Raw genomic sequence first — 27,401 nt, forward strand, 5'->3', positions numbered from 1 at the left:
AATTATAGCTAATGTGCTAATATATTTACTTTATTGTTATTGTTAATTAATAATTAATTGGTAAATAATGTTAATTAATTTTGGGTAAAGGAGTATTTTTAGGGTTCAGGGTCAGTTTTCAGTTCTTGGGTAAAGGGGTATTTTTGGGGTTCAGGGTCAGTTTTCAGTTCTTGGGTAAAGGGGTATTTTTAGGGTTCAGGGTCAGTTTTCAGTTTTTGGGTAAAGGGGTATTTTTAGGGTTCAGGGTCAGTTTTCAGTTCTTGGGTAAAGGGGTATTTTTGGGGTTCAGGGTCAGTTTTCAGTTTTTGGGTAAAGGGGTATTTTTAGGGTTCAGGGTCAGTTTTCAGTTTTTGGGTAAAGGGGTATTTTTAGGGTTCAGGGTCAGTTTTCACTTTTTGGGTAAAGGGGTATTTTTAGGGTTCAGGGTCAGTTTTCAGTTTTTGGGTAAAGGGGTATTTTTAGGGTTCAGGGTCAGTTTTCAGTTCTTGGGTAAAGGGGTATTTTTAGGGTTCAGGGTCAGTTTTCAGTTTTTGGGTAAAGGGGTATTTTTAGGGTTCAGGGTCAGTTTTGGGTTTTTGGGGTACAGGCGTAAAGGGTAAAAATAAAATAAATTTAAATTTAATTTAAATCAATTAAATGAAATTTAAAAAAATAAAATTACATTAAATTATTAAATTACTAATTTATTTTAAATGTATATGTATTACTTTTAATTTTTTTATTATGTTTTAATGTTTTTATTAATATTTGTTAAATTATATGTATTTTAACATTATTTTTACATTATTATTAATACATTTAAAAAAACGATATTTTTAATTTCGATATTTTTGTACTACGATATTATTTTTTCGATATTTTTGTACTTACCTTTATGAAGATAGGATCCCGATATTATTGTCCTCGATATTTTTGTTGCGATATTTTTGTATTGCGATATTTTTGTGGTCGATATTATGTCATACATTCCAAAAAATCAAAGCGACGGCTCCACACTAAGCAGAATCTCTGGTATTAGGGCAGGTGATGGAATGCCAGACCTGATGAGGCTGTGCCTCCTTACCTATGCCCAGCACCTGCATAACTTGAGACCGAGGGAAATAATCACATTTAAAGATGCAATGCCGAGACAGAGGCTAAAGAGTGTCTACAGTGCTACACCAGGCATGGAAATAATAGGCCAGCTCAGCCTACTTCAGTTCAGAGTTTGTTCAGTTTTTTTCCACCAGAAAAATCAGTTAATCTCCCCTTTCCTTTTGTGAATACAGGTAAATAAAAATTTTAGGGGCAGGCAGTAGTCCCAGGGACTATGTGAATATCGCAACCCAATATTGACAAAATCTAATGAAGGGGAAGGTAAATTCATAAAGGAACAACATAATTAAAAGAACTCTGATTCATTTAATAAAAATCATATTAAAAAGCAGCCATAACATGTACTGCTAACATATACATTGAAATAGTCAATAAAGAAACAAAATAAGCAATTTCAATACAATACATTCACATCAAATAACAAAAGGCAAAATATAAGTGGCAATGATTATATTTCGACGCGCGTTTCGGCGTTACAAGAAACGCCTTCTTCAGGAGCCACAATTTCCGTCTAAAAAAATAGAAAATGTACATAAAATCAACATTACATATACAAAAGAAGTTTTATACTCACAATATCACATTAATAACAAACCAAGGTAAAAACAATTCGTTCATAACACAAGTTCCCAAAAGAAAAAATCCTTCCCTATGTCACTGAGGCAGTCTGGTTATTGCCTGACATGATACAGACTAATACTTATATATTTGAGCAGTTGTAAATCGATTGCACCAAGCCCATCAGACCACGGGGTTAGATGGGCCAAGACCAATCGATAAATTTCTATATTTCACTGGTGATGCAATAGTCAATATTTTCTTATGACTATGCATTACAAGCAGAGTGTCTACTTAAAAATACTTTTATTTAGTGTTTTAAGTAAACTACTTTCCCCTAAAATAACGTGATCTGTCCTGATCATTAGATTTATCAAAAATCTCTCCAAAGAAGTAAAATATTTGTTATATACAGGTCCAGATCTGCACTGGGGACATCAATAAGTATCCTCTAAATATCATGCATGTTTTCATCCTAAACCTGTCAACTTTAAGTAAGGAAATGTCCATTAATAGATATGTAGATGGAACTTACATACTAATTGTAGTCGTTAGGATCTTATCTGACGACCAGGTTTACCTCTTTACTTTAAAATGTTCTTGCTAGGTTTCTGAATAGAAAGACATAAATTACAATATTTTTAGAAAGGAGAAACCTTACTTATTGTAACATGTTTACATAGTAGTCCCAGGGACCACAACCTGCCCTTAAAAAATTACATGAAAACGTATCATTTTTCTTTGTTTAAATACATCCTGTGTTCATTTAAGGAAAACGGGCTGCATTTAAACAAAAAACTGCTTTATTTAAAAGCAGTAAGAGACATGGAGGTCTGCTGAGCCCAGCAGGCCACCATCCCTGGGAGGGCCAGCCATTCCCAATGGGGTCGCAAATTGCAAGTGCCTCATTAATATTCATGAGGCATGCAATTTGCAACCCCGTTGGGAATCGCAAACAGTGTCTCAGACACTGTTGTACACATTTTGCGTCTAGCAAATTGCAACTCGCAAGTGAGTGCAATTTGCGCGTCGCAAAATGCTATGGCTGTACATCTGGACCCTGGTTTGGTCCATTTTATGGTACAGTCTAAGGGCGGGAAGCTTACACTACTATTGGTGACATACCTGTTATGTGAAGATGCGAGGTACAGCTTTGCGCATGCGTGTGTGTGTGATTTGTAGTGCTTCTGCCACACTGAACCACCTCTGAGTACATAAGAGACTTGACTGATGCTATTTTGTGTGGAACGAAATTCGCACTGCTGATGGTATATACATTTATGGTGTGTGTGAAGGAAGCTGTTGCGCCTCCTGCAAACATGTATGCGTGTGTGTAAACTGAAGCACGCACTGCTGCTCACCAATTCTGTGTATCAGAGTGAAGTTTGAGGAAAACTTTTTCACAATTCAAAAACCGAAACGGTTGACATTGATACGTTTTGTTTTTAGACGTCCCCTGTGCCAAATAACTAACCTTACCATATGTTGGTCGCTCAGAATGGATTCAGGTCCGCGGGAAACTCCCAGTTAGATTACAAATCGCTGAAACCTTCGACCCGCCCCAGCCCCTGTTACAGGCTGGCAGGTGTCTGAGACGCACTGATCCACTGTACACCAGAGCCTGCTCGTAAACCGAGCAGATTCCCGAAGATTAGGGCGGCTTGGGCTGTCTGATCACAGCTTGAAGCCGGGCGTCCCTGGAGGAGGAGTGTGGGCCCGGCCAGAATGGAAGACGAAGTCAATGGAACCAACTTTAAATTAAGGAACTAGAATATCATGGAGTATTTTAAAGTGCCTCGGCCTGGTGAGAGCGGGAGGGGTTTGTTATGAAAATCGGGAGATGTCCTTCCCGCCCAGTCTCTTGGAAATACTGGTAGGTGCTGAAAACCCATACTGAGGCAGAAGTAGAGAAGAAAGAGTCAATGTCTGCCAAGACTGCCACGGAAAGGACATATTGACTATTTATTGAAATAAAGACAAGGCGCCCATTTTCTAACCATAATCACTGCTCGAAGGCACCTGCCTGTGGCCTGGAGAGACCACACCAAGGACAAATGGATCCAAGAAACAGGTGCTGTCAAAGGGATTGTCTTGTGTACTTCTGCTTGAAATGCAAAAACTACGCCATTCCCAGACTCACGCCAAGTCGATTATGAAAAGAACACCCTCTCACTTACCCTTGTATGCCTTTCTTTGGAGGTTTGCTCTTAAATTGCCTAGTCTGCCTCTGTTTGAATTTTGGGGGTCCTTTCCTGGGGGTGGCGGGCCCCCCTGTCACTCTAGTGGCCGACTTGATCTCTGGTTTGGCAGGGTCCAGATTCATGGTGTCACCTTTGGGGTTCTTTTCGGCCAGTTTCTTTCCTACTGGATCTGCCTGTTTCCAGAAGTGGTCTTTCGTCTTCGGAAGAGCTCCCTGGACGTCTTAAGGCTTCGTCACCCTAGGGGATGCAACACAAATATGTAAAATTATACAGTAAGGATGAAGAAAGATGAAATAGGGAAGAAGACAAATGATAAAGAAATGACAAAGGAAAAGAGGAAAAAGTAAAGCAAAAAGACAACATGAATGCATTGTGGCAAGTGTTTCCATGTTTTACGCTTGCTTTATTGTCCAACAAAGACTCTCATTACGATGGCGGTTGGACAAGTGTAATTTAGTAGGCGGCTCTACCCACCATATTACGATCCGACCGCCATGAAGGCGGTCAGAAACATGCATTTTACTATTGCAGCTTGTGCTGTGGCCCGGAAAACCCCAGCACAAGCCACAATAGAAAAATGCATGTCTATAAACATCCATGCACCGCGTGCCGGGCACCATGTGGTACCTGCCACACGGTGCATAGACTTTGGAGGGGGCACCACATGTGCCCCTTGACTACCTAATGAGGGCCCAGGGGGGCCCTGCTAGGCTGAGGGAAAGGGACATCCTAATCCCTCTGGCAGTGCCTCCACAGGCCCCCATTGTAGGGATTAGGATCTGACCGCTGCCCTGATGGGCGCCTTGAGCCTGTCGGAGGCAGCGGTCTTTCTCTCAGCTCAATCATTCCAACCACAGGCATTGTAATCCAGCCGACGGACCGTTACTCTGAATGTGAGACGGGACCGCCACAGACGGCCTGTCGGTGGCGGTATGCCCGACATCTTAATGAGACCCTAAGTGGTAAAGAAGTTATGAAATTGGTTAACCACAATACAGGATACATTTGCCTCTGTTCGTTCGGACTATATGGAAATTGTAAGATTTCTGAAACAGCAGGTTCCACTCAATCTCTGGAGAAGAGTCAGTCACACATCAAGCATTGAGCCGGTGTCACTGAAGGGCATTTTTGCTGGGGCAGAGTCACCTACACCAAACTATTGCTAATTATCTCCACTTTCCTAGTGGACAGCCTGCCTCAGGTAGTGTCAGACACTGAAAGTGTCTAATTTTTCACGTCCTTTATCCCTCTCTTCCCACCCCCACTCCCACCCCACACGTATGTAATGGGTCTCTAAGCTCTGCTGACCTTGGCATTAATACGGCTCAGAGGCCGAGTCCGGTGTAAGCCTATTAGACAGAGGACACCTAGAGCAGTGCAGATGCTGGGCTCAGTTACATATCAATTACATTAAAAACCTGCAGGCGAAACTCATGGCCACCGGCCTGCGATCCCTATTGTGCTGAAACTAATGGTAGAAGGCACCAAAGGTAGCACCTGACCTCTCCGGGGGGGCAATACTCCCATTAGCAAGGGTAGACCCAGATAACAGCGGCTGCTCAGTACTGTAGAGCACTGGTTAGGAGCTTTTGGTGCACTCCTGAGTCCCGAGTTATGATACTGGAATGACATACATGCACATGTGATATAGGGTCCAATGTAGGTGGCCCAAATACCAGTCGGTAAGGGTGAAATTCAGTAAATGTTACCGTTACTGACCGGTATTTAGGCATTCGTGATGTAGGGAAGAATTCGGTATGAAGGAATCGGTAAATACCAATTTCTTAATACCGATTCCTAATTGGCCTTGCATTTAAGGAATCGGTAATACCGATTCCTTAAATGCAATGTAGGAAGCACTTTTAAGAGTGCTTTTGGGCCTTAGGAATTCGTTAATTACCACCAACTTCAAGTTGGTGATAATTACCGAATTCCTTTAAAAAAGCACAATTTTGCTTTTTAAAAGTGCCATGTGGCACACATCCATGCCCTTAGGGCATGCATATGTGCCACATGTGCACACATGCACATTTCAGGGGTGCAACAGGGTGTCCTCTGGACACCCTGGCACCCTTGAAATACCTCCCGGTATTACCGATTCTGTAATACCTAATCGGTAATACCGAATGTCTTCACATTCATTCCTATGGGCCTCCAAGCCCATAGGAATGAATGGGTAGGTATTCCTTATTACCGAATTGGTAATAAGGAATATTAACGATTCTGTATTTTTTACCGAATATTTACCTACATCACAGATTCCGAATTCTTAATACCGAATCGGTAAAATTCGGTATTAAGAATTTGGTATTTGGCAATTACCTACATATGGCCAATAGTTACATAGTTAAACCAACAATAGATTGACATGGATATATTTAGTTAATTCATTAGGTAACAATCATTTTTTTATTATGGTGGAAAAACCCATCTGTGTTTTACATTTCTTTTATTATTAATATTTAAAGATGATGGTAACTGGGATGGAACTTTTTATGGTGGGGATGCACACAACTCTACTTTCCACTTTGGCTCTCTCCTGTGTGGCTGGCTCTCTCAGCGGCATCTATGAGTTAAAAGCTGATACCCTTGTGACCATGCAGGAACGTTAAACATATAACTTAATGAAGGACCCAGAAGTTCAACACTATTTATTGCCCATATTTTGTTTTATGTCCAAAGCTGTTTAGTATTCTGTATTTCATTGCTACAATGGGGAATGAGAGCAGCCAGATCATCAAGGCTAAATAGGCATTATGGACCGGTCCTAGGAGCTGTTATGGAAACGATAAGGGGCGATTAAGATGGTGGTCGGACGGAGGCTTTCCGACCCCCATCGTCAGTTCTAATTCCGACCGGCAGATTATGTATCAGCCGGTCGGAATTGAAACCAGCTGGTCAGTCCGAGTGGATTCTGACGGGCTCAAGGAGTCCATCGGGCAGCCGGAACCAGCTCCTATTCCCAAAGAGGAGGGGCTTTCCGCCCTTGGGATTACGATGCACGGTTTCCGGCATGGTTTCCATGTCGGTCTTTCTGACATGGAATCCATGTCGGAAAGCAGGTTTGTGGGCCCCAGCAGGGCCTCCTCTGGTTGGGGGCCGAGGGGGCACCTTTGGTGCCACCCTGTTGATCCCTGCACCGAGTGGCAGGCACCTTGTGGTGCCTGCCACAGGTTGCAGGGATCAACAGCTCCTGCCATTTCCCTATGAAAGCATGTATTACGGCCGGTGTATGGCCGTAATGCATGCTCCCATTGGGAAATGTAGGAATACGATGAACATCCTAATTGGGTGGTCAGGACCGCTGACCGGAGGTAGGTCGGTCCCAAGACGGAGAGAGTGTCTGACATCGTAACTAGGCCCTAAATATCCACCTGTCTAAAAGCCATTGGTGCTCCAATCATATATGTAAGCCTCACTCATGAAAACTGGAAGTCTAACGCGATCACAAAGTGACTCTTGTGGCCCTATCATGAGAGTGACTAGGGATTAGATGGAGGAATTGGAAAGAACATATACAGTAGCGGTGTGATAGAAGGGGAATACCAGTCATGGAAGATTATACTGCTATTGATCCTTCATCCGAGATGCCAACCTGTAGCGTTCTATGGTCCTAGCAATCGGACCATCCCTATTTTTGTATGTAACAGCCTACATTGGAAAAGTTGTATATTCAAGAGTGTGGAATGCACTGTGCACCTCTTGTATTCATGAGAATAAGGGCAGTTTCAAAGTTGACAGGGTCGGACTCACCTATAGGGCAATCAGGCAGTACCCAAAGTACCGCCAGACTTGTGGGGGTGCGGCGGTGGCAGTACATACACCGCCGTACGGTCCTACCGCACTTGGGCGATCAGACTGCCATTGCACCGCGGCAACCACCATGGATCGGCGGTGGTAGGGCGGTCTTGAGGCTGTAATATGCTTAGTGAGACCATCGTACATTTCCTATCTCATACTTTACTAAGACTGAGACATTGTTCCTGCCACTCCACACGCTATTAACATGAAGCTTTATATTCAGGCAATCTTTCAGGCATAACATGTTGTGTCCTAAAGATGAACCCCCTACCCTGGCGTCATCGACCTTTGTATCTTTTTTTTCAAAACACATTTTTATTAAGTCAGCAGATAGAACAGTCTCATCTCGAACAGGAGAAAGACAATTAATTCTAGTCAGCATTATGAGAAGCAATCTGGTGACTTTAATATCACAGTTACAAAGTAAGAAAATAAACATTTCGGGCTTGTAAACAGCAGCCCACAACTTAATAACCTGGCGTGCCATTTGCTTCATAATAGTCTGCTTAACATACCTTGCGAGACAATTCTCATATAAAGTAAATCCCTGCAGCGTTCTTGTCCCCTTGAGCTATCATCCAGTGATCTCCGCATCTGTACAGCGTGGTGGAGGGGGTTCTAAAATAAGACCTCGAAAATCTGCCCAGTGTGTCCAAATCTTGAAATGTGTCTGCGGGCATCCTCGTGCCTTAAATATAGGTTTCTCCATGTTCATACACCAATATAGATGTGCCCTCCATGTCCCAAGTTTAGGTTGGGTCAAGTCTTTCCACGCCCTGGCTATATCCCTTTTGCCCAGAGTAAGGTCCAGCAATATCAGACACCATTTATGTATATTTCCTCCGATTTCCTCTGTGATGTGCAGCAGTGCAAGTCTAGGGGATAGGGGTATCTCCCACCCTAGTACCTCTGACAGACAGGCCATGACCCCCGTACAGAATCTACAGAGCCTCGTGCATTCCCAAATAGTATGTATAAATGTGCCTTCTGCATTGTCACAGCGGAGACATGTAGGAGAAGCTATCAGTCCTGCCCTCCATAACCTGTTACTTGTGAAATAGGCACAGTGTGCATATTTAAATTGAATGAATCTTAGGCGTGACGCTATTGCAGTATTTCCATCCAGTCGTCGTTGACTAGTGGACCAAGATCCGCCATCGACCTTGTATCTTGACTTCACTTGTTTATTTTTTATTTTAATGAGCAAAGGTACTCTATAACTGTGGATCCTTCAATGTTTCAATTTCAGCCACATGTTGTGTAATGCCTGAGTTCTGGAAGTCCCATGACTTCCTCTTTTTTCTGTTAACATAATGTCCCACTTCAATGATTTCTAAATATTGTTTGATGAAATAAATTGATTAATCTCCATTTGGAGCTCAAAGACATAGACATCATTGTATCTCTGTGTCTCATTGCCATGTATTTAATACGGCGCAGAGGCAAAGTGAATCCCTCATTTGCATGGGGCCATGTCCCTATGCAAATGAGGGCACACCTTCTAATGATGGGCTGGCTCTATATGTGTGCCAGCTATCTGTATTGCAGAAGGGGTCGCATAAGGTTCTGCGTCCCCTTCTATGATACCAAACTGCCCCAGGGGAGCACAAAATTGGCGCACGTCTGTTGCGCCCCCGGGGCACTCTCTGTAATATGGCCCCAGGAGTTCATGGAGGACAAAATAGCTTTTACGTGAACAACAGGACATCTCCCAGCCACCTTCTGAAATCACATATCCACAGTCTAAAAAACATAGATTAAAAAGGGAAAATAGGTGTCTGACTGTATGAAAATAGCCTCATCAAAGACCCACATTCCCAGTGCCTGAAATGATCATTCGAGCTATATTCAAATTATTAATTTTCAAGTTTGTAATGACTTTTGTTGGATTATTATTATTTTACATACATCTTAATGTAATATTAATTAAAATATATATTAACAGTATTAGATTGAAAATGTTTTCTACTATTAAAAAATAATGAACTAAATGAATATATATATGTAATAAAGTAAAGTAATTTGATTTATTTCTATATTAAAATGTGAAATTTTAAAAGTTTTGTGAAATAATTTTAAATAATAGAAATATTTTACATGTATTTATTTTACAAATTGCAATTTTTCATTTAAAATATACTTTTTATCCTTTTAAATAATTTGTAATTTTATTATTGCTAATTTTAGATCATTTTTATTTTATTTTATGGGTTAAAGTTTAGGAATGATAGTAAATAATTTCAAAATTATATATTATATTATTTAAATATGTATACATTGGTTTGTAGATTTTGGTTTGTGTTTTTAAATGACATTTTATAGTAAAAAGATTGTGTGTGAGTATGGAGTAATGATAGTGTATTTTAAATGTTTGATTGGTATTACCTTGTTTAAAATGTTTTAGGTTGTAGTGGATATTGTAAATGTAATTTCTTTAACGTCCAACAGCTTCTTCAAATAACCTTAGATTGGAGGGGGGAATAAAACATGTCCCCCCCTTTAGTGTCCAAAACCTTCCCCCAGTATGGTTAGATTGGAGTGGGAACAGTAAATATCACTCTTTTAGTGCACAACACCTTCCCCACATTGGTTAATATTGCAGTGGGTATAGTAAATGTTGCCCCTTTAGTGTCCTTCCCCTAATATGGTTAGATTGGAGTAGGAATAGTAAATGTAATCTCTTTGGTGTCCAGTGCGAATAATGAATGACACTCCTTTTACTGCCCACAACATTCCACAAATTGGTTCATATTGGAATGGCAATAGTACATTTATACTCCTTTAGTGTCCAACACCTTCCCTTAATATGCTTAGATTGGAGTGGGACTAGTAATTGTCACCCCTTTAGCACCCAAAACCATCTCCCAGTATGGTTATGGGGAATAGTAAATGATAACCTTTTAGTGTCTGACACCTTCATCTTCACCTTCTCCTTAATAAGCTCAGATTGGAGTAGGAATAGTAAATGTCACCCCTTTGGTGTCCAACACCTTCCCCAACATGGTTAGATTGGAGTGTGAATAGTAAATGACACTCCCTTGCCTTCCTCAAATTGGTTTATATTAGAGAGGGAATAGTACATGTTGTTGCTTTAGTGTCCAACACCTTCCCTTAATATGGTTAGATTGGAGTGGGAATAGTAAATGTCACCCCTTTCGCGTCCAAAACATTCTCCCAATATGGTTGTATTGGAGTGGGAATAGTAACCATGATCCTTTTAGTGTTCAACGCCTTCCTCAAATTGGTTTAGATTGGAGTGTGAATACTAAATGTCACCCCTTTATCGTCCAAAACATTCTCCCAATATGGTTGTATTGGAGTGGGAATAGTAACCATGATCCTTTTAGTGTTCAACATCTTCCTCAAATTGGTTTAGATTGGAATGGGAATAGTACATGTCACCCCTTTAGTGTCCAATACTTTCACCAATATAGTTAGAGTACTGTAGGAAAAATACATGTAACCAATTTAGTGTCCAACACCTTCCCCCTTAGTTAAAGGAGTGGGAATTGTGAATGTCACTTGTTTAGTATCCAACACCATCTCCAAATATGGTTAGATTGGAATGGAAATAGTTAATGTCACCCATCTCGTGTCCAATGCCTTCCCTAACTTACGCCCCTATTACTATGATCGGCGGACGTGCGTCCGCCCGACACCGTTGTGGGAAAGGAACTGCCCGACCATAAGTCTGCTGTTCTACAATCCCAATTACAATGCGACTACACATAGTGCAGTTGAATACTTCAAATGTTTCAATCGGAGCTTGTGCGGTGGGCTGAAAACGCTCGTAGCACCAGCTCCCATTGAAAAATGAAAGTTTGTAAACATTCCTACATAACGGTGCCTGCCACACGGTGCAGGGATGTTGAGGTGCCCCCCAGGGCAGTATGCAGAAGGCCAGGGAGAAAGGGGGCATTGCTAGGGGCCCAATGTTGCTTTCCGACAGCCTTTCCATGTCAGAAAGGCCGACATGGAATTGCTGCTGGAAAGCGACATCATAATCCCAATGGTGGAAACGCCATCTATAAGGGATTATGTTGCCTTTACGACTGACTGACAGGCTCCCCGAACCCATCAGTACCGCATTATATTCCCAGGGCCGTAGTCACGGGGGCCTGAAGAAGCCGGGCACCCCTATAAAAATGCCTCACCCCCCCCCCCAAATGCAACTACAAGCACGTCAGAGATTGCTTTCAAAATGAAAGCTTGCTCTGCAATGCTTACGGGACTGGTGAGGTCCTCCCACAGGCAGCAGTTCTAATAAAGATAATCATAAAACAGGCCTCACTTTTTGCACAGATGTTGTTCGCTTTTGCTGAGGGTTTAGGAGAGGGGGAAGAAACTACCTACAGGGAAAGGCACTGCTAGAGCCACATGCAGGGGCTTTTGGATAGGGACAGCAGCAATATTGTAACGATTTTGCACAGGTCGGTAGGAGGAAGTAGATCCTATCCGGCATGCCCCCAAGCCTAAAAGGAACAACATTTATCTTCAGTCTGCAGCAGCACCTATTGAGAATACAGCAGTGTAAGACACACTGGCCATGAATCAAGTAGAAGGTCAGGTTTTGATTCTGTTTATAGGTTAATACAGCGTTTTATCAATTCTCTGTGTTTGAAGCAGCTTTAATTTAATGAATTAACAGTCACACTCAGCCCAGAATGCTCGTTGCTGATATATGGCAGCTGAGCAGGGTAGGTCTGGCCTGTGGGGCAATCTACCTGTAGGAGAAAGACTGGTCTGACATTTCAGTGGGTTGGCTATTTTTGGCTGTTTTTTTCATAGTTAATTTCTGTGATATTACCACAACCATTGCCTGCAGCAAGCACAAATGAACGCAGTCTCACATACATTGCAAAGCAGCCTTACAGCATGTCTCTCGTAAGTTCCCAACTGGATTTTTTAGCTATCTAATTATCTAATGGGGCCACATTTATTTTGATGCTCGACCCTGTTCTCTGTCACAGTCCAACCCTGGGGCTAAGAAGGGAGACAGAGCTTCTGTCTTCTGTGATCTCATAAAAGTGACCTCAAAACAGTTAAAAGAGGAAAGCAGGTCTTGGAAAGTGAGTGGATGAAGCAGGAACCAAACCTCTTTTGCATTAGAATTAAAAATAAATTGGTGGGTGGAATATGTTTCTTGCAGTGCTGCATTGAATATGTTTCCAACCCCCTACCCATTCAAGCCCCTCTTTGTTTGTTCCTGAAGAGATGAAACCACCTGACATGAATTCTTCTCTTTGAAGAAGGAATATCCTACACTCAGCAAAGGTTTGCTGATTCCAACAGGTTATTGTAGTAGGAAAATATATGCTATTACGTCTTTACAAGTTTGCAGAACTACAGAGTTTACGGGTATTAGTGAACTCAATGAAAATACAACTTTCAGTATTTTACAGAGGGCAGCATTAGGACTAGTGCTTGCATTGGAAGTGGGGAGAGACAGCAAGGTCAACTGCAGAAAATACAGAATATGGCTTGGTACCAGTACTAAGCAGAAGTAAGCGTAGGGTCAACGTCTCTATATTGTATTGTAGTCATATAGCGCTTCATACCTTTCTCCACTTTGAAAAAATCCTCCAGTTTATTGTGAATTAATGGAGAGAATACATTTTTATGACTTCTTTGCTACATCTCCCTCTCACCTATTTCAACATGTTGGTGTGTATGGTCATTCGTCCACTTTCACAGCTATCATTGCCCAGCTCACTGGTATGCCTGTTTCCTGTACGAAGGAGTACTTAAATCACAAGAAGCTTCTGTCTGTTGGTGATGCCACGGAGTCCCCAGTGCCCAGTCTGCCATTGCCTTAGACTGGGGGTGAGTGTTTTGCCATTGTGAAACATTCGTCCATCATCTTGTTTGTTTTGCTTATCACCCTATGTGGGAAGGGTATGCCCAGACGTGGGTCCCTTGCTCACTACGCCACTGGAGTCAAGCTATCCTGGCTGAAAACGGCTGATAGCCAGAAACCGGTCCTAGGATGCTTGATTCCGGTCCAGGAAGACATGGCTATTGCTATTAATTTAGCTGCATGAGATAAAGGATCATAAAAGGAATATAATTGATTCTTTGAAATACAAAAATTTGAATGCTATAAAATGCTTAAGTGTGGTTGCTTTAAAATTATTGGATAAGCGACTAGGATACCACGTTTTTTTCTCTTTGTAAACAATATAAGAAGGCCCTACTTGGTTCCGGTCTATTGGGCCTAATCCCCCCTTGTTGCAATGGTGGTCTTGGTTGGCATGGTGGACACAGTTGGGTTCCCAGTGTCTCTACCACTGATGATTTCTTTAGTGTTACACGTGAAGCAGGAGTGCTGGCAGGAGAATAGTCATCTGGTGGTGAGTGGGGATGTGCAGCCTGTAGTCAGCAGTTGTTGATGCGCCCTGGATCCGGGGCTCTGAGGTCTTCGGCGGTGTAGGTGCACGGGGCAGAAGAACCAGGATTCCTGGCGCTCGATGCGGTCCAGGCGCGGACAGGCACAGATGGGCTTGCCTTTGGGTTGCAAGTAGCGCAGCTGCTGTACGGCCGCGCCGCGGCCTTAATTAAGTAGGTCCTGGGAAGGGCACTGGGAGGCGGTGGAAAAATGTCGAGTAGTGGGGAAAGCCAGGGGGCACAGAGTCAAGAGACCAGACAAGAGGAAAATAAAGCGGAATCATAAGCACAAAAGAAAAAAGGCAAGGCAAGACATGGCTGAGGAAGATCACAAACAAGCAAAATATAGCAGAATAACAGGCAAAAAAGAGAAGCGGTAAGGCAAGACAAGGCTGAGGAAGATTACAAACAAGAGAAATACCAATGCACAGAAAACACCAACTAAACTATAAGTAATAGGAAGAAGGCTGGGCAGAGAGCAACAGAGGAAGAGCCCTATGATATGCATCGAGGGGGAGCTGGCACAGGGTCCTGGATGTGGTGAGATTTGCATTTGACAGGCATGGCCATTCGACACATACTACAGCAGACCTGTTTAACACAGGATTGCCTCTGAGGAATGTTAAAAGGTGGTACTGGAAAGAAATGTATCCTGTCAGCATTGCAAGTCCTAGCTGCTCCTCTATTTGTGTCTTGTTCAGGGCCATGCTCTACCTTGGAATAAAATGTTGCAGCCATCTTGCACCTTATTATCCTCCTGCATCTTTTGCCATTGTTGCAAGACCATGGTAGCCAGGGAAGCCTCCTCAGGGCCACTATCAATGTCGCCCATGAATAATATTCTGATATTCTTGTTCACAAACCTGGATATTAAACTCATTAAGGACCTGTATGGGCCTCATTCAAAGCGTCCCATGGAGTTACTCATACTGGGGGTATCCCTAACTCCAGTGGTGCATAGTTACAGCACCTAAGTGTGCTACTTTTAGCACCCAAAGAACCCAGGGAAAACTTGAATACTTCTAATTCCAGTGGAGCCAGTCATTTCTCCTCTTCTCAACCCCAATATAAAGCCGTAACTGGAGCCTATTTCACCACCTTAGCTTCTCGCTTTGTTTCAGGATATCACTTCTCACAGTCCACTCTACTATCTTTCATTTTTTACTCCTCTGACTGTTTGGGACCCATTGGGTACACTGCTGTCATCCTAATGGAATGCTAAGCATTTGGAGAAGTATCCAAGAAAGACGTACACATTGAGAGACCTTTTATTGTGTAAGAGAGAACATTAAGATATTTATGCAGCAAGCTCTCCTGGTGGGACAAGATGAAACAAGCATTGGCAAAGCCAAATAGGTCTGGTTTAATAACATAAGCAGTGTTTGAATTTTAGAGAGAGATAAATGAGAGGGATCCCACAGGAGAGACCAGAGCAGGCTATAGTTGTATTCCAGTCTTGCATACAGTACAATGCAATCATGGAAGTGGAGGTGGATGGATATTTGGAAACTGCCAATAGCATTAGGTAAGAGATGAATATTAATATTTAGGTGTGCAACATAAATGCCCAGACCTAATACTAGAAGAATTACTAGTAACCTAAACCAAGTTTAAGTAGAATAGTAACTATTACATTTGCCAGTAAACCTGACTAAATATTTACAGAGCATTTGTGTGCATGAGTTGAGGGCACAGGGTCAATGGAATACCATTATTTATTTTCATCACAATGGTAGGAAACATCACATCCAAGTGATAACATTCATTTACTGAAGCAATGTGTAAAGAATTTGTGCCACACATTCTTTACAGTATTACAGTAAAACACCAGACAAAAAGATCCCACACCAGGTTAGAAAAATAGAGCTTAATTTAATAAATAAAATCCAATTAGTAGAACAGGAGACATTTCATTTTAAAGTTTCTATTGAGAAATAGCACTAAATGGCACAAAGTGCTATTGGCGATATCTGGTTGCCCCAGACCGGGACAAAGTCAAAAGTTCAGGTCGACCACAATGGAGAGCGGGCTGGCTGCAGGGCCCCAGTTAGGTCTGCAGAACAGAGTACCTTAAATCCTGGTTGCGAACTGTTGTGCGGGTCAAAGATGAGCTAAGCAGCCTAAGCAATGCATCAGTCCTCGGATGCGGCAAGGCTGCGGTGCTTGGTCCTGTTATGTGTCGTTGAGAATCACAGTGACCGGGCTTGCAATGCAAAGTCTGGTGTCGGGGATGTGGTGCGCAGCTGGCAATGCGTTGGTTCTGAGGAGCTGCAGGTTTGCGATGCAGAGTAAGAAGTCGTCGTTGAGACAATTCATCGGTCCCAAGAAGCTGTGGTGCATGATGGTGGTCTGCAACAGGCTCAATCCATGCAGCAGCGGTGATGTGTCAGTTTTGCTCTGGGATCTGCTGCTCAGTCGAGGAGATGCGTCAGTTCTGCCTGAGATGCACCACTCAGCAAAGCATATGTATCTGTTCCAGTTGCAAGCACTTTAGGCTCACTTCCAAGGGTCCAGGACTGAGGTGACACTGCTTGGCAGGGCAGACTCATAGATGGCAGAGTCCAGGTGCAGGATGGTTAGAGGATCGCTCTTACCCAGTTACCATGCCGGGAGCTTATATTGCTTCCCAGGAGCCGAATAAAGTGCTTATTTTTTCCATTTTCTCACTGAACTTGGATGCATGTGCTTGCAAGTTTACACGTATTGTCCTCGCAAATGGTGTTTTCTCTGAAACGACTGGGAACAAGTGTCACCTGCTTTTGTGACAGTATTATAACAGGAGTACCATTTTCATCTTTTGCACTGATCACTTCTCAAGCTTCTATGCCAATTGGACACATACTTGTTAGAGCCCTGACAAAGTTCCTACATGGAACGAAACGCGTTGGCTGTGTGAATCTTGGTAAAATTACCGAAATAAAGAATTTAACTGTTTGGACTAAGAAGAATCTGTGTCAGATTTCAATGAGTGCGCCTTCCGCCTTTTGATGAAGCAAGTTGGTTAGAAGCTTGTTATGTGCCTAAAGCTTCAGATCAGGATGTCAGCCAACTATCCCTTGGAGTCACTCTGGGTTCAAGTGCAGCAAGTCCAGTCTGTCTCACCCAGGCAAGACGGTAGCAGGCAGCAGGTCAGCACAGCTAAGCAGGAGTCCAGTAGAGTTCAGCCTAGCAGAGTGTCAGTCCTTAAGCAGCACAGCAGTCCTTTTCCCAGTAGACTATCCACAAGTCCAGAAGTGCACTGAAGTGGTAGGGTCTGAGGTCCTTCCTGTATACATGGTTGTGGCTCTGAAGTGGGGAGAAGCTTCTAGAGGCATGCCTTTGAAGAGCAGGATGCCCTGCCTTACCTGCCCTGGCTCCAGACTAACTCCAGGGGGTATGCAGCTATTTGCATGGAGACAGAACACAGAACATTCAGGTAAGTGTGGCTGGGCCCAGATCTTCCCTCTCATCCCTCCAGTGCTTACCCTTCCAGTCACAACTAGGCTTCCATTGTGTTTGGCTGCCAGGAGGTATACACAAAGCCCAACTGCCAACTACACCCAGTCGTGTGACCAGAGACATCAAATGGCTAAGGCAAGAAAATGGCATTCTACAGTGTTATAATTTAAAATTCAACTTCACCATAGTTAGGATTTTAAATTAGGATTGCAGAGGCACCACACATGAACCAGTTATCCCTTCCCATTTCTAAATGTACACTTATAAGATTTAATGAGGCAACACCAATACTATCCTATGGGAGAGATAGGCCTTGCAGTAGTGAAAAAGGAATGTAAACGTGTTTTACTGTCAGGACATGTAAAACTTAAAGGCACATGTCCACCTTTTTACATACACTGCACTCTGCCCTTGGGCCTGTCACGGGGCTACCTTAGAGGTGACTTATATGTATTAGAAAGGAAGGTTTGGACCTGTTAAAGGGGTTTTTGCCATGTCGAAATGGCAGTTTAAACTGCATACATAGGCTCTGCAATGGCAGCCTGGGACATGTTTAAAGGGTTACATTAGTGGGTGGCACAATCAGTGTTACAGACCCACTGGTGGCATTTAATTTACATCGGAATGGAGCTGCCTACTTTCTGTCCAGGCAGCTGGGGTTTCTCTATGCAACCAGCATCATATTACGGTTGCTTGTTTCCCCGATAATCAAGGTTGTGTTTGATAATACACACCTTATGTGCGATCTTCATTAACAGCCTTAGACCTGCTCTGCCTGTCCCCTACACTTTATTACCTGTTACGTTAATGGTTATTGTTTCAATTGGAAATGGACGTGGGGGCTAAAGCCACATATTTGTAATGGAGCTGCCTTTTTTCTTTTAAGGCAGCCCGGATATCAATACGCAGGCAACACAACATCTCTGATGCTTGTTCCTGCCACATTGGGCTCAGCTTTACGAGACACGCCTCATTTGTGATCTTCATTAACGGTCCCAATGGACAGTATATGACCTACTCTGTCTGTCCCTTGTACCTACATATTATTACTAGGCTTATCTCCTCCTAACAACATTTCCCTCAAAGAATAGTTTTGAAATTTTATGTGCATTATATTTTTAATTCTCTTTCTTGTTACGTTCATGTGATTGTTTCTCTTTTAAATAATAGATTATGTGTATGCATGAGTCCAGGCTACTTTTTATAATTTCACATTTATCTTTTTTAGAGCTGTGCCCCCTTCCTGAGCTGCATGCCAGGTACTTAAGGTGCAGTCATCTACCTGTAAATTATGGGTAAGAAACAAAATTGTACATGTACTTTTTCACAACTAATCACTGATATAGTCTACAGGTGGCAGCATAATCATACTGCCCCACAACCCTTAAACAAGAAGTACAAGACATGTCCAGAGAAGAATATTCTAACTGATTTATTTGTCATTATGTTTTTCATATAGGTACGGCCAGTGAATTATTCATGAAGAAATAAGGATCACTGGTGTTGTATACCTTATCTTTCTATCTTCACATTTTGTTCACATTAATAATAACTATATATGCTATCATAAATAGCAGTAGCAGTTATAGGTCCTGAAAAACGCCGCAACACCTCTTTAGGGTCTACAGGCTGAAACATGTAGACCTTCCCCTTTTTTCATCAACTACTTGCAGGTATAAGCTGCCCCTGCCAGTGCTCTGTTTTTAAACCAGGCCCCAGAATGTGTTAATAAAGGCTGATTTTGTACATAGTAGCTAGTTTTAACAATCACTTTCCTCACGATTTATATATTTTTTGCTCTGCCCTTCGACTAACCAAGTTTAGTACTTCTCATTGTAGGATTTATTATATCCTAAAATTAGGAATAAAACATCCCTGAGCTCCTCCTTCTTAGTAAAGGGGTTGTAGCCTGTGGCTGGACTAGGTATTCCGGTCACAAAGAGAATCCCAATGATAAAGCATGCAACCTATGGTCGTGAGGGATTTTGTCCTAATAAAGGGACTCCCCCAAGTGCTCAAGAGAGTATTTCTGGATGTGTTTACTTTTGTTTTGTTTATTAGTTTAGACCCAAGGGCTTTCTTGTATGTTTATTTAATTTACAGGCCCTGGGCACCTATAGGGCACTTTTCAAGGTACTTATAAGTAAATTAAATATGCTAATTTGGTATAAGCCAATTTTAACATGTTTTAAGCAGACCGAGCAAGCACTTTAGCACTGTTAACAGTGGTAACGTGCACAGAGTACTAAAGTTAACAAAAACGAATACAGCAAAAAGAAGAGGAGAAAGTCAAAACAGTTTGGGGGTGACCCTGCACAAAGGGCCATTTCCAACAATTCGGGGTATTTGCCATCAACATTTAGAATTTTGGTTAGACTGCATGTTCATGTTTTGTAGACTTGGATTTATCGTAGTTTATGACAATCAATCAATCAATCATATTATTTGTAAAGCGCACTACTCACCCGTGAGGGTCTTAAGGCGCTGAGGTGGGGAATGCTGCTACTGCTCGAAAAGCCATGTCTTGTGGCATTTTCTGAAGGTCAGCAGGTCTTGGGTCTGCCTTAGGTGGATTGGGAGGGTGTTCCAGGTCTTGGCGGCGAGGTGGGAGAACGATCTGCCGCCGGAGGTCGCTCTTCGGAAGCGGGGGACTGTTGCGAGGGCGAGGTCGGCGGAGCGGAGCTGGCGGGTGGGGGTGTAGAAGCTGAGTCGTCTGTTGAGATACGTTGGTCCGTTGTTGTGGAGTGCCTTGTGTGCGTGGGTGAGGAGCTTAAAGGTCTTGTTGACTGGGAGCCAGTGCGGGTCTCTCAGATGGGGTGTGATGTGGCTGCGGCAAGGAATGTCGAGGATCAGGCGTGCAGAGGCGTTCTGGATGCATTGGAGCCGTCTCAGGAGTTTGGCAGAGGCTCCTGCGTAGAGGGCGTTTCCATAGTCCAACCTGCTGCTGACGAGGGCCTGGGTGACCGTTCTTCTCGTTTCAGTGAGGATCCACTTGTAGATCCTTGAACTTCAGCATTACTTATGTATTTAACATTAGGAGTACGTTTCTAGATTATGAATGTGAAAACTATGATAAATGCAAAAAATATTTGATCACATTTTCTGTGAAACGTATTTGTGTGTTTGGAAATACATTTCACGAATGTACATGTTAAAAGAATAATGGCATTTGCAATAACAAATAATCAAATTGTAACTATAACTAAACATGATAGAACATAAAACGCGAAAAAAGTTCCTTTACTAAATGAAGGAACAAAGAGGGCAGACTTTATTATAGAAAAAAGTAATTGAGGAAGCTTTTACCCGATGACAGGTTGAACAGGTGTGAAGAGGCAGGCAAGTATCCACTGGCAATGAAACACCCTTCGCAGAGCTACTTGGAAGGGCAAGCACATGCCATCCAATTTATGTCACCAATCTCATCTCAAATAAGCTTTATTCGTTTTTTAAGTTTAAAACCATAAAAGCAACAGAAAGAAATATATACATACATAAATAACTCAACAATTCATTACAAAGTTAAAAGAAAACCAACTATTTAAAACAAACTAAAAACGAGTCAACTAATCAGAGTAATAACACAAAGTGCACACAGTCCCCTTTCACCAAGTATTATAATTCAGTGGTTGGGGGCTAGGATAAAAGTCATGCAAGTCCCAGATACAGATGGGACCATCTCCAATTTTGGGCTGGGAAGATCGTAAGTAAGGGACAATGTTCCTGTGTTTGAATTTAATTAATATCAAGTCCCCCGGGATATCTTTGGGCAACATACCTAGCCACCCCACCCTCCTGACGCTCAAAATTCTGCCATCTAGAGTAGGTGGTAACTGTCTGTTGTTTTGGAGCCAAAAGATGGTTTTGTTCAGCAGGTCCTGGTGTGTTTCAAGTTTGCCCTGTTTGAGTGCAGGGACCCCAGAGAGAACCGTCACGTATGGGGCGGCTTCAGGGGGTAGATTAATTGGATGCCTTCTTTCTTGAATAATTCTAGGAGCTGTGTGAGGGACATATACAGGATTAGAAGTAACATTGCGGCCACTTGGAGTGAGTGTGGTAAGAGGGGAATCAAGAGTATGAACTTTCCTGCTTGCAACAGACTTAGCCTTTTCGAGGTTGGTAGAGAAAGTAGGACATGTAGGTATAGCAGTATTTTCAGGTAATGGATAAATCCTTTTTACTGTTTTTTCAATACTGGACAACCTGGCCCCCAGATCGTTGATTTTAGTGACCAGAGGTAATAATGCAGAGTTTAACAATCGTTCGATTTGAGCCAATAGGGTCAATTGGAGAGGCGACACAGAATCATTTGTTCTAGTCTCAGCCTTATCCGTCATTAATAAAGTTGGGTTGGGGGATAATGAGGGGCTACAGCACATTTGATCGTTATTAGCCTCATCATGGTTCCTTTTACTGGTTGAGCCCCGGGACAGTATATTGCCCTGAGGAAGGATTTTTTCGGGGGATAAAGGTACATCCTGGGGAGTGCAGTTTATTTGGTCTGTGTCTCTTCCCACTATAGGGGGGGTTGATACCTCTGGTAAATAGTTTGTGCCACACAGGGCATTCAACTCCTCCCAGATGGACATAATTATTGAACAGCAGAAATCCGGAAACGATAATAGGCAATTCAAAGCGGAAAAGATAGAAAGATTTAGAGTCTCTGTACCTCCTCCTTCGATGGGGCCAAGTGGGGTGGCCCGACCCGTCCTCCTCGGGTCCTCTGAGGGCCACAGAGGGCCCGCCCTTTGCCCGGGCTTTGCCTGGCGTCCCGCTCGCGTCCCGCGGAGCGGAGCAGAGCGCTGCTTTTAGGCGCCTCCTGGCGCTTCCATGGTGGTGTCAGGAAGCAGCGCCGCCGCTAAGGCTGCCGGGAGATGTAGTCCCGGGGCGGCGGCGCTGTGGACTGCACAAGTTGACTCCTGGCGGTGGCGGCTACAATGGGGGCCTGCTTGCCTCCCCCCTCCTCCAAAACAGTGAGTTTCAATGTCCCCCGCGCTCTGCCGAGCAGAGCGCTGCTTTTAGGCGCCTCCTGGCGCTTCCGTGGTGGTGTCAGGAAGCAGCGCCGCCGCTAAGGCTGCCGGGAGATGTAGTCCCGGGGCGGCGGCGCTGTGGACTGCACAAGTTGACTCGTGGCGGCTACAATGGGGGCCTGCTTGCCTCCCCCTCCTCCAAAACAGTGAGTTTCAATGTCCCCCGCGCTCCGCCGAGCAGAGCGCTGCTTTTAGGCGCCTCCTGGCGCTTCCGTGGTGGTGTCAGGAAGCAGCGCCGCCGCTAAGGCTGCCGGGAGATGTAGTCCCAGGGCGGCGGCGCTGTGGACTGCACAAGTTGACTCCTGGCGGTGGCGGCTACAATGGGGGCCTGCTTGCCTCCCCCCTCCTCCAAAACAGTGAGTTTCAATGTCCCCCGCGCTCCGCCGAGCAGAGCGCTGCTTTTAGGCGCCTCCTGGCGCTTCCGTGGTGGTGTCAGGAAGCAGCGCCGCCGCTAAGGCTGCTGGGAGATGTAGTCCCGGGGCGGCGGCGCTGTGGACTGCACAAGTTGACTCCTGGCGGTGGCGGCTACAATGGGGGCCTGCTTGCCTCCCCCCTCCTCCAAAACAGTGAGTTTCAATGTCACCAATCAAACTTGGAATTTGGCACAGGAGCACTTGCACTCAAAATGGGGTGAGTGGAGGTCCCCGCAGAAAAGCTTTGACAAGTAGTGCAGAACCGTGCAGAATTATGCATTTCGAAGCCAGCGTTAAATGTGTGCAACTCCTGCTACAGCGAGAGGGGTGCATATTTTTACGTGAGCATATTCTTATGTAAACCTCTATTACTGGAACATGCTTATTACAAGTCATTTCTGTTTTCCTGATGCTTTTGCCGGTTACGTAATTTTCACTTGTGGGAAGTTTGGCTTGAGCAGGAAATGCCTTCGGGACATGGGGAAATTAATTGTTCGCCGCGTCCTCGTGCGCTGAACTGTAAGGACAATGTAGTGCCCTCTCATCTCGTGCCTTTCGTTTCTGAGGGGACAACTCACATATGACTTTCACCCAGTGTGACCAACTATGTGTAATATGCGTAAAATCCGTAATTGTCATTAAAACTGTGCATGCCACATTGCCACATGTGGAAAAATATGACACAATTCCACCCGCACCTACCTAAAACCTAGTGCACCTACAAACAGAACTGCGTGCACGCACGCCCTAACGTATATTAAACCTGGTAGGACGGGCAGAAATATCTTGAGCTCGACAACTTCCATAGGATGTCCTGTCTCAACCACTGAAAGCCGAGCACAATGATTCTCTCTTATGCAAAGCCACCCATCATGGGAAGCAGCAGGGCATCATTCCGAAAAAGCACCAGAAACAATTATCTGATTGTAGTTCCTTATGTATCTTGATAGCCAACAAGGGTTTCAGACGATGATTTCCGCTGCTTGTGTGCCCCGTTACTAACAGTAACCACCATCCCATCCACAGTCAAAGTCAAAAGGTACTTTATTCAGCAACTAAAAGCCATAAAAGCAGACATGTTAATAAGAGATACATTTCATCAACATAGATTTGATTTATAACACCTTTGTCCATTTGTGTTTGTGTTGTGTTTTCTGCTCCTTGTATCAGTCATCTGTTCCCCTGATGGTTACACATCCACTTACCTAATCAATCACCCAGCCATCAATCTACTCAGCAGTCCAGGCTTGACCATCTAGCCAATCACATGTCAATACAACCCCTGTATACACCTGAACCAAACACTTTCACACAACACTTTACCAATCCATCCAAATGCTCTTTAATGCATAAAGCCACTTACCCACAAAATAGCTCCATCTACTCACTCATCCACTCAATCTCCATACATGCATATATTCTTCTCTATCCATCTACTCACCTATCCAGTCACTCACTTTATTACCCACCCATCAACACAACCACACAAACTCCCCCATGATGAAAGAAAGAACCAAGAACTTTGACACATCTGAGATGTGCCCTACAGAACTCCACAGGAAGTTGCCCACAGGTCAACACCCTCAAAACCTTCCGAGGAGACCATTCCTTGATCCAAGCTATCTCAAAGCCCACTCACTCTAAGGGTGCTACTCTTGACTGGCTCATCTCTAAACAAAATAAGATTGAATCTATCTATCACCCCTTGTGACTGGTCAGACCATCACATCATCACCTTCCGAATTCCCTCTGCTACCAAGAAAATTTTCCCGCAACAAAACAAGCCTAAACAATGGATACGAAACCCGAAAAAACCTTGGCTGGAACACCCTACCCTCCCACTGTGAGAAAGTTATCATCCCCCCAACAACATGTCTGACGTCAGTGACCTCACCGATCACTACAACTCCACAATGACCAAGGTCTTTGACCAAGGTGCTCCACCTAAACTGAAACTAATTCCAAAGATAAAAACCCATCGTTTAACAGAGCCTTGAACGAAGAAAGATGTAAACTTAGATCATCAGAACGGGAATGGAGACAACATCCCTCCCCCTCATCTTAAACTACTTCGGAAAGCTAGAAACTCCTATAACAAAAGTATTCTACAATCTAAAAAAGACTTCTTTAGATCAGAACTAGAAAATGCCAAGAACAGACCAAAGAAACTCTTTGAAATTCTAAAACAACAATCTAACAAATTGGCTAAATCCGCTCTCTTAACCTCGAAATCACAGCTTAGCAGTGAAGAATTTTCTTCATTCTTTACAGCAAAAATGAACTCCCTCCAACTCGAGCTTAACACGGCAGCAACTAACTCAGCCACCCCAAAGAACTTTCAAGCTGAAAACCCTGAACAACACAAATTACTTTTGCCAAAAAATAACTCTTACTAGTCCACTTTCAAACTTTACGATCTTAATGACATCACCAAAACTTTGGCAAACAGCAACCTCAACAACCACTTCAATGACCCAATCCTCTCAAATTACCTTCTCCCCATCTACCAAGTCATCTCCCCTCTCTGGACCAAAATCATCAATGCCTCACTAGCGCAAGGGCACATACCGAACTGCCTAAAAATGGGCTAAGTCACCCCTACACTAAAGAAACGACAGCAAGCTCCTCTAACCCCAACAATTTCTGACCCATAACCAACATTCCCATGCTAGCCACGCTCCTGGAAAGATTTGTTCAACAACAACTGAACAAGCACATCATGGACTTCAACCTTCTAAACATCCACCAATTGGGTTTCAGACCCGGCCAAAGAACAGAAACAGCCATTCTGCATTTATTGGACGACGCCCTCCTTGCTCTTGACCGCAAAGAACCCTGTCTACTAGTCCTGCTCGACCTCTCTTCAGCCTTCAACACGGTCAATCACGACAAAATTCTAAGAAGACTGGAAAAAAGGATGGGTTTATCTGGCACAGTCCTTCAATGGTTCAAAGCCTTTCTGGAAAACAGAACACAATCTTTTATGGTGAACAAAAGTCTTTCTCCATCCTCACCGAACCCTCGAGGAGTACCTCAAGGCTCTACCCTATCTCCCACCCTATTCAACCTATATGTTGAACCACCAACCAAACTACTACAGCAGGCGAACATAGCCTACCACATGTATGCGGACGACACTCAACTTTACATCAAGATTTCCTCCATTGAAGACATAAAGACGATGAACCTGGCACTCAAAAAGACCGTCCCCTGGTAAACGACCAACTTCTCCAAGCTAAACTCGAAAAAAGCAGAATTTCTTCTAATCGCCTCCCCTAATAAATCTCAGGAGACAAAGGAATGGACCAAGTTGATCACTGCACTCTGGTGCACCTTTAAGCTGTTGATAAATTCTCTTTACTGGTAAAGTTGGATTTACCATTACTAATTTAGAAATGTCACTTTTAGAAAGTGGATATTTCTCTGCCCTTTCTGCTCTGTGTGACTTTCAGCCTGTTACAAATACGCATCTGGGGTGGGTGACAGCTACACTTTGTGCATTCCCTCTAGACAGTCACAAACACAGAAAGGGTGGATGTGACAGCAAACTTAATGGCTAGAGTGGCTGACTTTGTAGCTGGATAACTAGGTTTGAGTCTGGCAGGAGGCTTAAACATCCTGTGATTCTGGAGAAATCACTTAGGGCCAGATGTAGGAAGCGCTTTACCGGTCGGTAACGGCCGAAAATCGGTATTTTCGGCCATTACCAACCGGTATTGAGCTTTCTGGATGTAGGAGACCGAAAATTGGCCGATTCGGTAAATTTACCGAATCGGTAAAGTTACCGAATCGGTAAAATACCGAATCGGAAATATTACAGAATCGGTAAATTTACCGAATCGCAACGGTTTGCGATTCGGTAAATTTACTGAATCGGTAAATTTACCGATTCGGTAAAATACCGAATCGGTAAATAAGAAGTGGTAAAAATGGATATTGAGATGTAGGGAAGCTCTGAAATACCGAATTTGCTTGAAATTCGGTATTTAAGAGTCGGTATTTACCATGGATTGGAATCAGGTGGTAAACAGGTGCAACCTATAAAAATGGACCCAAAATGCAATTCTTCTTGCACAATGGCGGCATTTTATGTCATTGTAAGACGGCTACCGCTACAGGAGGAAGGAGAGAGGGAATGGCAGAGAGAGGAGCAGGTCTACAGACAGAGGATAACCCTGTTCATGCTCACAGAGGTAGAGAAACTGCAGAGGTACAGGTTGGCCCCAGACACCATCACGGAACTCATCAGGGACCTTCACCCACTGTTGGAGCATACTACCCCAAGGGCACACGCTATTCCTCCCCACGTGCAGGTGCTGTGCAGCCTACACCTGCTTGCGTCTGGAAGTTACCAGAGTGTGGTTGCTGCGGTAGGTGGGGTGACCCAGAGCAGCCTGTCAAGGTTTTTCCACAAATTCCTTGACGCCATGTTACAGAGGATGGAGCATTATATATCTTTTCCTGCAACCCATGCTGAACTG

The 27,401-nt window shown here is 43.6% G+C and overlaps 1 protein-coding gene across 1 annotated transcript in view; it reads right to left on the reverse strand.

Annotated features, from left to right (window-relative positions):
- PDE6G (phosphodiesterase 6G) overlaps positions 1 to 27,401 on the reverse strand; it is a 187,725-nt gene that overhangs the window by 48,343 nt on the left and 111,981 nt on the right. The window contains exon 2 of the mRNA XM_078650774.1: positions 3,831 to 4,091. Coding sequence (XP_078506900.1) covers positions 3,831 to 3,976 — 146 coding nt within the window. The 5' untranslated portion in view covers positions 3,977 to 4,091. The remainder of the gene's footprint in view (positions 1 to 3,830; positions 4,092 to 27,401) is intronic.

The sequence above is a fragment of the Lissotriton helveticus genome, chromosome 7 (genome assembly GCF_964261635.1).
Source record: "Lissotriton helveticus chromosome 7, aLisHel1.1, whole genome shotgun sequence".
NCBI lineage: Eukaryota > Metazoa > Chordata > Amphibia > Caudata > Salamandridae > Lissotriton > Lissotriton helveticus.